This window comes from Hippichthys cyanospilos, chromosome 13 (assembly GCF_059441005.1).
Source record: "Hippichthys cyanospilos isolate Australia breed blue-spotted pipefish chromosome 13, RoL_Hcya_1.0, whole genome shotgun sequence".
NCBI classification, from domain to species: domain Eukaryota; kingdom Metazoa; phylum Chordata; class Actinopteri; order Syngnathiformes; family Syngnathidae; genus Hippichthys; species Hippichthys cyanospilos.
In genome coordinates, this window is record NC_142381.1 from 3,229,894 (window position 1) to 3,245,292 (window position 15,399).

General features: G+C 35.8%; 1 protein-coding gene across 14 annotated transcripts in view; it reads right to left on the minus strand.

Moving 5' to 3' along the window:
- The window catches only part of prom1a (prominin 1a), a 46,647-nt gene that overhangs the window by 16,465 nt on the left and 14,783 nt on the right, over positions 1 to 15,399 (minus strand). For 10 of the 14 annotated variants that reach the window (XM_088432064.1, XM_088432067.1, XM_088432065.1 and 7 more), the window contains 12 exons: positions 8,563 to 8,683; positions 8,404 to 8,467; positions 7,927 to 8,016; positions 6,802 to 6,825; positions 4,860 to 5,089; positions 4,038 to 4,112; positions 3,894 to 3,957; positions 3,073 to 3,232; positions 2,799 to 2,951; positions 1,563 to 1,686; positions 1,375 to 1,478; positions 270 to 354 (listed from right to left, as the gene is read on the minus strand). In XM_088432064.1, the coding sequence (XP_088288190.1) occupies positions 270 to 354; positions 1,375 to 1,478; positions 1,563 to 1,686; positions 2,799 to 2,951; positions 3,073 to 3,232; positions 3,894 to 3,957; positions 4,038 to 4,112; positions 4,860 to 5,089; positions 6,802 to 6,825; positions 7,927 to 8,016; positions 8,404 to 8,467; positions 8,563 to 8,683 (1,294 nt within the window). The remainder of the gene's footprint in view (positions 1 to 269; positions 355 to 1,374; positions 1,479 to 1,562; positions 1,687 to 2,798; positions 2,952 to 3,072; positions 3,233 to 3,893; positions 3,958 to 4,037; positions 4,113 to 4,859; positions 5,090 to 6,801; positions 6,826 to 7,926; positions 8,017 to 8,403; positions 8,468 to 8,562; positions 8,684 to 15,399) is intronic. The other 4 variants (XM_088432073.1, XM_088432072.1, XM_088432071.1 and 1 more) reach the window with 1 other exon arrangement.

Sequence of the window (15,399 nt, forward strand, 5' to 3'; positions counted from 1 at the left end):
TACTTTTATATTTAATTCCACTTACAAAATTATTTTAAAATATTGTTTTTCTGTTCTGTAGTAGAGTGTCTATTATTAATAAATGTGTACAATAATTTTAAAAAGTAACATCCAATTTAAATATTTGTCCTTGATTCCCGTGAAAGATGCTTATCGAAGTTATTATTATTGTTCAATTAAAGTGATGCCCCCAGGTCACATGTGATTACATTGATTTAAAAAAAAAAAAATCCAGCATGGTTTTGAGTGCTCGTGTTGCATTCACTGACCGTGGTGACGTTAAGGAAGGACGAAATGTTGAAAACTTTGTCCAAGCGCAGAGCGGAATAGATGCCTTTGTTTTCTTTGCAAGTGCTGCAGAACAAGCAAACGGGAGAAGTGTTACTCAAAGCATTTGCTGCCACCTAGCGAACACGATAGGAAGCGCATCACACACTTTTTTTTTCTCTCTTGACAGAAAGTTTGGATTAGCTGAGGACACGTGAAGGCTGCACAGTGTAAATCTGACTTAAAGTTTATGCTTCAATGTTATGTACGTGACTTTAAATGGACGGAGCAGAACGAGGAGTGACGTAACATAGCAAAAAAAAAAAAAAAGACCCGCACTGTGCATAGTGCAATACACAAAGCCGTTTCTGGAAAAGACACTGAACTTGAATTTAAGATAGATATTATATTCAAATTTACATTGAAAAAAAAAAACATTCAAAAAAATTACTAAACAACTGGACAGACCAAAGAAAAATCTCATAGAAAGTCAACCCATTTTTAAAGAAAATGAACAGTAATATGTTTTATGCAATTCGACTAGTTTGCTATTTTGTTTCCAAATCCAAATCCATCCATTTTCTCCCTTTTAAATAACAGCCAATCACAACTCAGCTTGCAAAAGTCAAATGACGAAACCCAAAACAGGAGAACAGTGATTGATTAAATAAAATACTAAAAATGCGATCATAACCATTGGAAGGAAGTAGAGATTACTGCAAACAATTTATAAAAATAAATTGGAAGGAGAGTGACAATAAATAGCCATTAGCTAATAAAAGACATTTAAAAAAAGCTAAATTGAAAAAAAAAGGACAAAATGTGGATCAGGGGAGTTATGTGCATGGACAAACCCACTAAAAATGCTTTAAAAAATGTGATAACCTGCAAAATTTTGAAAGAAGCAAATAAAAAAATGGCATTGAAAAAAAGCTAAATAAAAAAAAAAAATCAACGATAAAAAAGCAATGATAACCATAGAGCAGGAAGTGGAAGTTCTAGCCTTGTACGATAAACTCTAACATTAAATAAATCAAAACAGAGTTAAGAAAATGGATTATAATAATCAATTTTTTAAAATACATGAGAAAAAGCGCAGACGCCGACCTGTACAAGCTCTCGGCTGTGAGCTCCAGCTCCGAGTCGTTGTACAAGTAGCCCGGGATGAAGTTCCTCCACTCGGGATTCACCAGATACGGCGCGTCCACCACCTGGAGACCAATCGCAAGCGTTGAGCGGCGGGAATGGCCTTGACCAATCGCGAGCGCATGTTGAGCGGTCACGTGACCACTGGCCTTAAAGAGCTCCTTGGTTTGATAGGGCTCGCAGACCAGCTTCTCCATGTTGCCGCCCAGCAGGAAGATGGCCGTCAGCAGGCCCATCAGAAGCCACGAGAAGATGAAGCTGAAGCCCACGCCGCTGTCGGCACGATGGTCACAACAATTAGAAGAACAATCGTTCGACGTGGATTGATTTGAAGAAAAATGGCTGCTTTTTTTTCTAAATGGCCTGTAATGTGACTTCTCTGAGAGAGGTGTTGGCGTTAGAAGCGGGATCCACTTTTTAGACCGTGCCATCTTCTTTTATACGGTCCAATAAATGGTTTACAATAATAGTCATGGAACAAAGGAGTGATTCATTTTTAAGCCATGTTTTCTCATTTTTGTTTGATGCTTTTGTTTATAGTGGTATCAGAAGTGGAGTTCCACTCTTTAACATGGGCTATTATTGTTAGCATAGCTTTTTTTATTTATTCATTATTTTGTTTTAAAGTGATGTCAGAAGTGGGGCTCCAATTTGTTGGAAAGGAATGTCAGAAGTGGGATCCACTTTTTAGACTATAGCATCTTGTTTTTTTAGTGTCTCATAAATTATTTGAAACAACTGAGTTATTTATTTTTACATGTGCCTTCTAGTTTTTTATGTTGCAACAGAAAACAACTTTTATTTTGAGTAGTATCAGAAGATGGTTACAAATTTTTATTTTTCATTTAAAATAAGATATTTTTAAGACTGTCGGATAAGGTGTCAGCATCAGCAGCACTAGTGAAGCTCTTGTTTTTTTTTTTTTAACAGTTTTATTCATTTTTTTAAGTGATATCAGAAGTGGGATCCAATTTGTTAGAAGAGATGTCAGACGTGGGATTAACTTTTTAGACTCTTGTGTCTTGTTTTTCAATTTGGAATAAGATGGCTTGAAACAATTTTGTTTCTTCTTTTTATATGTGATTTCTTGCTTTTATGTCCAAAAGAAAACTAGGTGTCAGAAGTGGGATCTACTGTTTAGGAAATGACCTATGAAAACATGAATTGTGACCGCTTTTGTTTTTATATGTGTCTTCTAACATTGATGTCCAGTCAAGCAACTTTGACTTGGCATTGGTGTCAGAAGTGGGATCTACTGTTTAGGAAATGACCTATGAAACCATTAGTTGTGACCTCTTCTGTTTTTTATATGTGTCTTCTAACATTGATGTCCAGTAAAGCAACTTTGACTTGGCATTGGTGTCAGAAGCGGGGCTCGCCCTTACGCCATGAGCATGGTGCCTCCCGTGTTGGAGATGCAGCCCCGCGTGGTGGGCGAAGCGTGCTTGTCGTATCCCAGCGTGCCGCACAGCAGGCCCAGGTAGTTGAAGGCCAGAACCAGAACCAGCATGCAGCACAAAGCCACGCAGCCCGTCCACCTGACAACATCAGTCACATGCAACTTGGATCGTTCAAGTGCAATACTTCCTCTTTTTGCTAGCTATTTGTTTTCATCTATTTTCATGAAGCTAGCAGTATTTGTGGTTGAGGTGGTCTGACCTGTAGAAATCCAGCTTGTCAATTTCTGGGTACTGGTCCTCAATTTTGGCGTGGACGTGGCTGATGAAGATGGTGAAGTTGGACAGCGAAGTGTGCACGGGGAAAACTTTGGACAGATTGGCCACGTTCACGCCGATGTCGTCCACCAAACTCTGCACCGCTGACGGTTTTAATGGAAAAGAAGTTTAATTCAGTTGTCATAAAGAAGTAAAGAATTTAAAATAAAATTGAAAAAAAAAAGTCTCACTTTTTAAAGGAAAAAAAGATTTCTACAGTGGAGCCCCACTTCTGACACAAGGTCAGTCAAAAAAGGTTATTTCAGTGGATAAGTTACTCAAAAATAAATTAGGGAATTCTGACAAAAAAAGTGTTGTGGGTTTATAAATAAGACCTCTTTAAATAATGGGTCCTCACTTCTGACACCATATCGGACAAAAAAAAAAAAATCAGTGGACATGCAGTAATTTAAAAAAAAATTATCTCCACTTCTGACAGCAAAATTTTATGAGTTATAAATAAGAGCTCTCTTCAAATAATAACGTCCCACTTCTGACACCAAATCCGACATAAAAAAGTTATTTCAGTGGATATTTAGTTTTCAAAAAACAGGATCTCCACTTCTGACACCAATTCAAGCAACAAAAAAAAATGTTTTTGTAGTTACAAAAAAGATCTCTTCAAATACTGGATCCCTATTTCTGAGACAAAAAAAAATGGATTGGACAAAAAAATAATCATAAAAATAGGTAAACATACCAAATCCCCACTTCTAACACTTTTTAACAACAAACCTATTCTCCAATCGTTTCGCATTGACTTACTGTCAACAACAAGTCGGGTCTGAAGCATCACCATGTAGGGCGTGTCGTTCAAGGAGGCGTAACCCTGAACGAGGTCACGAAAATCAGACCATTCTTCATTTCCAAGTCTCAGAAACAACAATCAAATCAAGGCTTGCCCTTCACCTTGCTGACGACGGCGCTCAGGTTTGTTTTTAACACGTCCTTCATCTTCTCCAGCTGAGGGTTCACGTTGGGAAGCTGAAATAAATAAACAAATCAATAAAGTCTTACTTAGTAACATTATACAGGCGTTATAAATAAATACATTGAAAAAAACAATACTGTTGCTTAGCAACAAAATACAAGCACACTAACTACCTAAATAAATCAATAAAAAACAAAACAAAACAAAAATCCAACAGCTATGCCACTTTGTAAAACGATACAAGCATTATAAATAAATAAATAAATAAATAAATAAATAAATAAATAAATAAATAAATACACAGCCGTGTTATTTAAAGGAATAATAACTAAATAAATAAATAAATAGCTATGTTACTTAGTAACATGATACAAGCATAAGATAATAAATAAATAAGTAGGCATAAAAATAATAGCCACATTACTGAGTAACACAATAAATAACCAAACAAACAAATAAATACATAATAAATAGTTACAGTACTTGGTAACATGATAAAGGCATACGATAATAAATAAATAAATAAATAAATAAATAAATAGGCATAAAAATAGCCACGTTACTGAGTAACACGATAAATAAATAAATAATAGGGGTGTTACTTAGTAGCCTGATAAAGGCTTAAACAAGGCTTTTAAACAATAAATAAAAATTCATTATGTTTATTTAAAAAAATAAGTACAATAAATATATTTTTTTTATATAAATCTGAAAAACAGAAAACAAAACAATAGCCGCGTTACTTAGTATCGCCCTTCGGTTTTCGATCAGGCATTCATAAGGATGACTATTTGTGTTACCCGCGTGAAGTTGGCGCTGATGTGCAGTTGATCCAGCGACTGGCGGATGCCTCGGCACAGCTGGGCCGAGGTGGCGTCCGACTCCTCGTCGTGGCAGCCGGGGTCGTTGAGGGAGCGTCCGATGTTGGCCCGGACCAGGCTCAGGTTGAAGGCCAGCTTGCCCGTGGCCTCCTGCAGCACTTGCAGGGACACGCTCACGTTCTCCAGGGCCTCCTTGGTTTCGCGCATGGCTGCCCAACCGGAGCACAGCGTTAGCGCGCTACTTATTCAGCTAACTTCCTTGCCAAATAAGATTTTAAAATAGCCATTTTCAGTATCGGTTATCCTTAGTAGTGATAATTAAAATGTCTTAAGTGTCTCGGGTATATTTTGGATATGAATAAGAATAAATATGCTACTCCATCTCCTATTTCCACAAGCTAGCACTTTTATTATGCTAGTACCCGATATTAATAGTTTTGATCTTCTAAATATCTTTTTTATGTCAATAATGTTCTTCAGGTATTTTTGTGCTTTAAGTATAAATAAATGATCTATTGGAGGGTGGTAATATTTCGTCAAGCTAGCGCTTTAACTTTTGTGCATCATCTAGTAACTAGATGATGATCTAAATTACTAGCTATCCACCTAGCTTGATAGCAAGTTTTAGGCTTCTAAATATATAGAGATTTTTGTCAATAATGTACTTCAGCTATTTTCGTGTTTTAAATATAAATTATCTATTGGAGGGCGATCACATTTCAGAAAGCTAGCGCTCTAGGTATTGTGCTAGCACTTGATAATAATCTGGATTGTTAGCTATACATCTAGCTTGATAGCAAGTTTTAATGTTCTAAGTCTTCTTTTTTATTTTAATAGTGTTCTTTAGTTGTTTTTGTGTTTTAAACATAAATGATCTGTTAGTGAGTGGTCATATTTCAGACAGCTAGTGCTCTAGCTATTGTGCTAGCACTCGATAATAATCTAATCGTATGCTATTTCATTCATAAATCATAAATCTACCTAGCGACAGTGTGGATGGTTGACCAATCAAGTTTAAAGAAGGTCATGAAAAAATAAAATGTTAATTGCTTTTAAATGAGATGCAAATATTTGTTCAGGTTGTTATACATGGGGTAATTAAGAGGTTAAATGCACCAGGGGGCACAACAAATGAACAAAGGGTGGGAGAATGACAAAGTCGCCCCTTGGCAGACATTTTGCGAACGGGTTTGGGGCGTGCATAAGTTCTCCTGCATCCTTAAATGCATTCAAGATGCAGGGGAAGAGGGGAAAAAAAAAGGGAAATTGAATTTGATACGAGTCAATTAAAACTGCACAAAGCAAGAAGTCTCAATTTTTATCATCCTATCTTCTTTGTTCAAAATAAATTAAAATTTGTACTTGCTAAAAACATTACTGTCTCAAAACAAGAATCTCTGTTCCTTAAAAAAGTCCACCCAAAACCCGCTGAGAGCCAAGAGCTATCACGCCAAGAAGTTAGCAAGAATCATGTGACCAGAACTGGAATTAGAACGACTTCCTGCTTCCGTGAAATGACGTCAGACCATAGTGATCTTTTTATCAGTAATATAAAAAGGTTTTTTTTGTCTCTGTCATGTACACTGCTTTTTAAATATGTTTTGAATGAATAAATCGCTTGCACAAAGCTGAGCAAAGCATTCTGGGATGTCTTTCAAGTCAAATGAAATGTAGTTGTATAGCTCCTAAACTCACTAAAGACTCACAAAAAACAATATTAAAGAACATCACAAATTCATATATATATATATATATATATATATATATATATATGCACATATATGTAGTGCAGTTTTAACATTCAAATGGGGTTTTTAATATTACATGAATGGGTCATAAGCAGGGTCAAGGATTTGAGGGTCTTGGGAGGGTCACCACAGGGTACAAACCAGAATCGAGCTCATGGGCCAATTCCTTTTACCTTTAATAGCTCTGTCGATTTTCACTTGATAAAAGTCCAAAAAAAGAAAGAGAAAAACACAAGAGGCTAAACTATGATGTCATCAAAATGCTCTCACAGCTTTTGTTTACGGTTATCAAATTCTTCCATAGTTCCTTTGTTTTAACCTAGATTTCATTTATGACAATATTGACTTGTTTTTAAAGTGATTATTAAAAACTGATATTTTTTTGTTGTCACTTAACTCATTCAATTCCAAAGACGTGTTTTTACGTTTGTTTGTTTTTTTAAAGAGTTTTGGACATTTGCATATCACAGATATTGTTCTCCATTTTTGTCATTAAAAGGACTGGGACTCAGTAATTGATTACGTAGGCAATTAAGTACTAAATTAACTGATTATTTTAGGTACTTAACTCATTCAATACCCAAAACATATTTTGCCTAAAATGGCTTATATTAAATGAATTCATTACTTATGTAATCAATTATTTAAGTAATTAAGTACTAAGCCAATTGAGAACTGAATTATTTTAATACATAAAGTAATCTAACTTACTCGCTGCTTAACTAATTTAGTATCAGCCAATTTTAGGCTTTCTTTTAAGCAACAGTTTGATTTTTTAAGGTGTTTTTTAAAAATACGTGTAAGTAAGTATAAAGTAAATAAATAAGTAAGTCGAGAAAAAAAAACAAAATTACGTCTTCCGGATTGAATAAGTACTATAGAGTCACAATTACGTTGTATTAAATTAATAAAGTGATTACAGAAGGACTGAAGTCATGATTACTTTAGTCATTACTAAAGTAATCGAGTAGTCACTCAAGTGATCGATTAGTCGATTAGTATCAGCCTTTTTGGAATTACCCTTTAGCCAAAAACACCTAAAAACATTTGAATAAATAAACAAAAAATGGATAGACAAGATAAAAAATAAAATAAAAGAAATAGCTGGGACTGAATATCTTTAAAAAAAAACCTTCAAAATCTGTCTTTGGCATTGAATGAGAGTTAATAAGAAAAATAAAAACATTTCCAGTTGATCTTTACCTTACACTATCCATTTGCAAAGCCAATATGTTTTTTGTTGTTATCATATCGACGCTATCGCGAAAGGATATGAAGCGAGGAGTTGATATACGCACCTCCCGTCATTTTCAGCGCGTCGTCCAAAGCCGGGCGCACCTCCTTATCCAAGGTGTCGCGTATCCTTCCGCCTAAGAGCGGACCTATGTCTGTGCAGCAAACGGAAATAAACAAATATGAAAAGATAACACCGGCTGCTTATTGTGTCAACTTATGACTGCCATTTTGGAAAACACGACACAAGGTCATCAAACAGATGCCATCTTTTCGCCGCTGCCGGATTATTTTCGGTCACAAAAGACAGACGAACATAATGGTTGTCTGCTTTGATTTCCTCAGACATGATTTGAGGTATTAAAATTATTAAATATAAGAACTCAATTTGTTTTGGGGGAATATTATTCATATGGTTATAAATACAAAATTCGCGAAAGAGTGTAGCCGTCTTAAATGAGGGAACACTGCATTACTTTACGTCAATGTGTAATGATAAAAACTGCCACTAGAGGGCGGCGATAGACAAACGGTGGACTTACTCTCCAGGTCGTACAGAACTTGGTTCTTGGCGGTGACGTACTGGGAGCTGAGGTAATCGATTTGCTACAGAAAGGACAACAGAAATAAAAATGTTTGGTGATTGTTTTTTGGGGATTTAACACAAAAAGACGGAAAAAAAACGGAAGGCGTCATCCTACCATTGGCGTGTCGTTGGCGAATACTTGCAGGTCCCTCATGTTGCTGTTGACCAGACGTCGGATGTTCTTCAACTGCGTGCTTAGGTTCTGGTTCGAGGCGTACGCGCACAACACGCCGATCCTGACAAACAAAATAATTATATATATATATATATATATATATATATATGTCTTGTGACATTTTTTTTGCCGCGTCCCTTCGCCCTCATCAAGGCCGCGCCATCCCATAATATTAAGCGGCTTCCATGACTCACCCGCAATCCCGGCAGAATTGTCAACGCGGCAACAAACACTAGTTATATATTTATACATTAGGAGCCTGTGTGTGTGTGTGTGTGTGCTGCTTTGTAAACGAGCAACTTTGATCATCTGGAATCTTCATGAATGATGTAAGCGCCATTTGTTTTCTTCTCTGAAGGTGTACACAATATGCCAAGCCAGACCCGGTCCTTTTCTTCACGCGCCTCTGTTGAGGAGCGTTTGATCTTCTCCGCTTGTGAGATAAACGCCCTTTTGTGTTTAGCATCCAAGCAGTAGAATTCTATGGAGATTGTGAACATTGAGTCAATACTTAAGTGTCTTTTTAACACACATTGAAGCTTTATTTACATTGGATAAAAAAAAAGTCTACACACCCCTGTTTTTGTTTTATATATATATATATATATATATATATATATATATATATATATATATATATATATATATATATATAAATTTTTTGGCTAAATGAATATCTAAAAACGGCTGATAAACTGAAGGTTTAGGAACTTATTTAATTGCAAAAATATAATTGTAACATTGTTTAACTCGTTCCCTCCCAAAAGCATTCAGATATTTAATCAATTATAATAACTGATTATATTTGGTAATTAAATATTGAAGCAATAGATTACTTTAGGTACAATAGTAATTGATAACTTTCATACTTTTCATTTAGTACTAGAGATTTTTAAGCAAACGTTTAAAAAAAAAAAAAAAAAATACCAGTAATACCGGTAATCGATCCCTACTCAAAAGCACTTGTAATTGCCTTTACGTGCCACAAGATGGCAGCATAACCGTGTCTGACTAATGCAGTGCGTCTTAATTGTTTTCTTCAACCCACCCCAAGGAAAGAAAAAACATTTCATGCTCTCCCACTCGCTGCGTGACTACAAATGACATCGTTATCTATAAAAAACGGTAAAATACCTCAAATTTCATCCTTTTTCACACCAACAAATAAAACACAATAATACAAAGCAACTTTCTGCAAATGTGAGCTTCACCTTTTACTGTGTTTACACAGGTTATTCCGAAACTGGAAAAACGAGCTTCGTGAGCATCAAAGTGTCTCAAATAAAAAAATATGTTAATCATTATTAAGAATCAATGGAGGGAAAACATTAGGTTGCCAAAATTTCGAGCGGATGATTAAAACATGTAAAACTACAAAATGCAACGAATCTGACATTTCTATCCGATCGCAGCTGGACGAGCGAGATTTTGTGTACAAAGGTAATCCTTGTCCAAATTTTGGCCCATATACAACCATTATAATTGCAATTTTAGAGATGCATTTTAATAGGATTTATGACATTGATTTTCTTGCGATTTTTGCAACATTCCGTGTAGCGGCGGTCAAACTACGTCAGCAAACCGAAAATTCATTGTTGACTTGTGTTTCACCCTATGACAGTAGGTGGCGGTAGAGAGCAGTTAATGGCTACGTCCTAAAGTGTCATCGTTACGTCACAGACTACAAAAACAGAAGAAAACTACAAAGAAGTTTTTTCTTTCTTTGCAAAAACAAAATTCAGAAGCATCGGTATAAACGATTCCTTGATGGTCAATCAAAATGCCGAAAAGATAATAAACGGCAAACGCAATAAATTTTAAAAAAGCCAAAAAAAGAACATTCGCCTTTATATGTCAACCTTGCAGGGTCTCTGTGTGAAACTGTCTTCCCGTAAGACCCGGTTATTTCCAAACCACCCGGGAGCCGCTTCATAATTCCGGTTTGAATGGCGGCCAACGCACACACGAAACCTGTTTGCAAAGACGGAGAAGGCGGCGTCGAGCTAGCGCGGATGTAGGCCACTATCGGGGGTCCACACGGTCTGCCGGCTCCGTAGCTCGTAGCCGCGCTAACAATGGGCCGCATTCATTCCGCAAGCGAACCTCCATCATCGTTTCGGCGCAACAACGCCACGACGACGGCGCCAAGGCTTCCAACAAAGACCCGTTTTCAAAACGGGGATGGCCCCCGTTTCACCAGATAGCATCGCGCTCCGCCGGCTCGCCTTTCGCCCCGGAGGACATGGACGGAAGGGGGCGTTCGTATTTGGGGAAGCAAAACGTTTTTCTGTTTAGAGGTTAAACATGAGGGACCTGGAAAATCAAGTTCTGCTCGCGACCGTGTTTTGTTTACAGAATGCTGGGAAGTCATGTGGTCATTTCGTTTACAGTACCATATTTTCCGCACTATAAGGCGCACCTAAAAGCCTTAATTTTTTTTGGGCCAGATACTTTGTTATTTTCGGCGGATAAATATTTGTTAAGAATCAAAATTTTTTTTTTTTTGGTAACAGATCTCCTCTATGATCCTCTATGTGGACTGATACAAATTAGTTTTAAGAGGTTCTAAAGTTTAATAAATCAGACACTGATGACATGTTTAAGTCCCAAAATGCGTTACACTGTTTACTTGGCTGATAAAAAAAAAAAAAAAAAAAAAAAAAAAAAAAAATCGCAAGAAAAAAAAAGTTGAGAACCATTGATAGTCCAACTCATAATAACGACGTAACTAACCAAAACCGGGCGCTAAATATAATGAGTGACATGTAGACCGACCAATCAGGAAAGACATCATGATTTGGTGTGACTTGTGTAGCGCAAAAAGATAACAAAAAAAAAAGTCGTACTTGGTTTGACCCGAGTTACCTTTAGCAAGTTTTCTTCTTTAAAAACAAGCTCAGTCGGTTACTTTGAAGCCTCGAGGAAAAAAAGAAAAAAATCGAAAAGTAATCCCTAAAGAAAAGGATTGTTGGGAGTGAGAAATGGAAGAAAGCGCACAAGTCAAAGCAGCTTTTTTTTTTTTTTTTTCGGGCTTTTCTTAATCGCACACGCAAGAAAGAAAAGAGGGACCAATCCTTCGTATATTCGACAGTGGAGCTATTTTTAGAAGCAGAAATCCTCCAAGCCACGAGAGATGAAAGATCACTTGTCTTGTCATTTAACTGTGCCGAATCCGAAGGGTTGATACATATTGGATGAACCAACGATTGTAATCATAAATAACTCATTTAATGCCAAAGACGTATTTTTACGTTTTAAACATTTTTTTTTTAAGAGTCGAGACATTTAATCCCAGGCACTAATCATTAGTCTATCGCTGTATTTTTGCCCAACCTTCCACCACCACTAGAAGACGAAATTTGACTTTTCTTTTTTCCAGGTCCGTCATTCGTCAGGCGCTGGTCTACTTCTGTCTGCACTCATACAATTGTTTTTTCTGTTTCTGTACTTAAATTAAAAGTTGAACCCATGTCTGTGGTTCTGCAGTTACACTGCAGTTTAAACACGACACAGTAATATAAGTGTAACACGAAAACATATTTATTAACCCGCATCTCACAGTAATTGCAGATGGGATAAGAGTGCTATTAGCAATCATGTCCGCTGGATGGCATTATCATGCTTTACATGACACTCAACTGGTGGATGTCGGTTCTCATTTATAACCACCTGCCCTACAACAATAGCAGACGATGTTCTTAAAATTTGTCTCAATTTCAGCTGTCACATGGACAACAAAGTATTGCTGAGGTTGAACTTACGTACAAAACGTCTTTGATGCGGTATGTATTCATGTATATAATTATAAGATGTTTCATTATTCTTAAAGCTAAATATAGAATGCATCAAGCCAGTTTTGTTGAATGGCTGAGCCTTGGCGGAGGTCTGTGTTTCAGCATGCCCCCCGCCCCCCACTAAATTTTTTTGTCACTGTCATCTCTCGTTGGGTTCTGTTCTCCTCTCTGCACCTATTTTCTGCCTCCGCTTGGGCCCCCTCGCGGGCCTCGTTTAGTGGATTACACCGCCCCCTCTTAGTCAACTTATCGCGCCGTGAGTCACCCAAAGATGTTTGTCCGTGTGCATGCTGTAAGATTTTATTACAATGTATTAGTGGGTGAATGTGTTTTTTTTTTCTCCCAACATCGGCCGTTTTTCAATCCTTTTTTTTTTTTTCCTCAGAGAATTTTAATGACATTCCCATTTTTCAGTCATGTTCTTTCGTGAGCAGGGAATGTTCCCTCCTTAGGTGATATTAAAATAATAATATGAACTCGTTCAATCTCAAAGACATTATTTTGATCTTTTTTCATTTTTTTTAAAAGGGCTTGCTGAGGGAGTGAGTAAAATTGCCTGGCAATAAATTGAGTACTAAAGTAATCAATAACTTTGTATATTAATCAAATAATTTCGAAAGTAATTAAGTACTAAAGTTTTTGATCTGTTATTGACTTTAGAACTTAAATTACTTTCGTTCCTACGGAATTTTTTGTGTATCTAAGAATTCCTGGCAATAAATTAAAAACTAAACTAATCAATTACTTCATGTATTGTAGTAATGAATTACTTTAGGTACTTTAAAAGGAGAATAAGTACTAAAGTAATTGATTTATTGATTATTTTAGTAGTTGAACGACAAAAGTATTATCAGTACATTTAACTTAAAGTAACCTGATTAGTTCTTTAATAAGAATCATTTTCTACCCAAAGTAATCAATTACTAACATACTTTTAGAACCTAAAATAATCAATTATTTTAGTACCTACTGTAATTTTTTTTCCAAGTGTTTGGCTAGAGGAGTGTGTAAGATTGGCTGGTAAAAAAAAAAATTGTACCAAAGTAATCAATTACTTAATACATCAAAGTAATACATTTTAGCTACTTCAGAAGGTAATTAGGTACTAAAGTAATTGATTTGTTAATTACTTTAGTACTTAACCGCCTAAAGTAATTGATTACGTCAGTAAATATAACCTAAAGTAACCTGATTAGTACTTTAATACCTAAAATAATCAATTATTGTGGTACATAGGGTAATTTTTTCAAGAATTTGGCTAAGTGAGTAAAATTGTCTGGATATAAATTAAGTACTAAACAATCAATTTCTTCATACGTTAAAGTAATCAATTACTTTAGGTACTTTAAAAGGTAATTAAGAACAAAAGTAATTGATTTGTTGATGACTTTAGGACTGGAACGCCTAAAGTGATTGATTACTTCAGTACATACAACCAAAAGTAAAAAGAAAAGTACTTTAATACCTAAAGTAATCAATTAATAATTTTTGTACCTAAAGTAATCTAAGTACCTCATTCATTTCTTACTTTATTCACCTTAGCCAAACATTTGTATATATATATATATATATATATATATATATATATATATATATATATATATATATATATATATATATATATATATATATATATATATATATATATATATATATATAAACTACGTCTTTGGGATTGAATGAGTTAATAGGAGCAATGTTGTAGTTTGGCGCTCATCTCGCATACTAAGGGATTCAAGTGAGGCGTTTAATGGATTTGATGGTGGGCGGGTGTTGTCGACATTATCATTAATTAGACCCCCGTAGGATTGCTGCGGCGGGGGGTTAGCCGAGCTCGTCATGTTGCGACCTTTTGCGCTAATGGTGTTAGACAGCCCGCCATGAAAATAGAGCTCGGAAACGCACGGCGTCTAACGACACCAGACAAGTTGTCTTTTGACGCACTTGCAAAAATAACAATAACGTTGATTTCTTCACGGCTCATTTGTTTGAATTTCGGGACGGGGTTTTGTATCGTTTTACGTCCGCGCTAAGTTGCCTCGTAAATATGTAGCGAGAATTATACTGTAGTACACGCATGACTAAGTAGCGTCACGTGATGTTGTTTCTGCTCCTAAACCAAGATGTTAGCGGGAAGGCTACAAGCCACGAGAGGCTAATTAGCGCTCGGAAATTGGGTCGAGCGTTCGCAAGACAGCTGATGCTAACGTGGAATTTTTGGGATCGCTTTAGCAACAGGAAATTTACATCCACGTCTATTAGAGAGAGGACAAAATGTCTCACGGGATTTTTGAGATCAATTTTCCAGTTTTCAAAATGTTTTCTTTTTTACTAACAGTAATGTTAACAATCTATGGTGTAGAATTAGAAATATAGTGTAAAAATGTAAATATAAAAGCAGAGCCAGGATAATTTTTCAGCTGCAGCTCAGCTCTTTCGCATTACTAAATAGTTTCGCAAAACTACGTTTGAGACGAAGTGGCGTCAGAACCGCAGAACACGCATTTGTGTCAGTCTTGTTTGTTCAAAAGTGATCAGTAGGAACGGCAACTGTCAGGCTGTCAGCATTAAAGCCAGTAATTTGCAGGCACATTCTTTGTTGATTTATGTATTTATTTGCTCTAAAAAATATTTTGAGACCCTTCTTTACACTAATATTTGGAAAAAATACATGCGTAAATGAAAAATGATTTAATGTCCGGACTCTGTAAAGACGCATAAATACGTCTTTGGGATTGAATGAGCTATGATGCAGCATGAAATTAAATGAAGTGTTATTAAGCTGTCTTTTAAGGACCCTGAATTGCCAACTGAATATTATATCAGGAAAAGGTTGTTTTGTTTGTTTCAAATCGCATTTTTTTTATTTATTGATTTAATGACCATAAAAACACAAATCTCTTTGAAATAAACAAAAAAAGATCAATAAATAGCATTTATGGTTACAATTCTACTATAATATAATATAATATAATATAATATA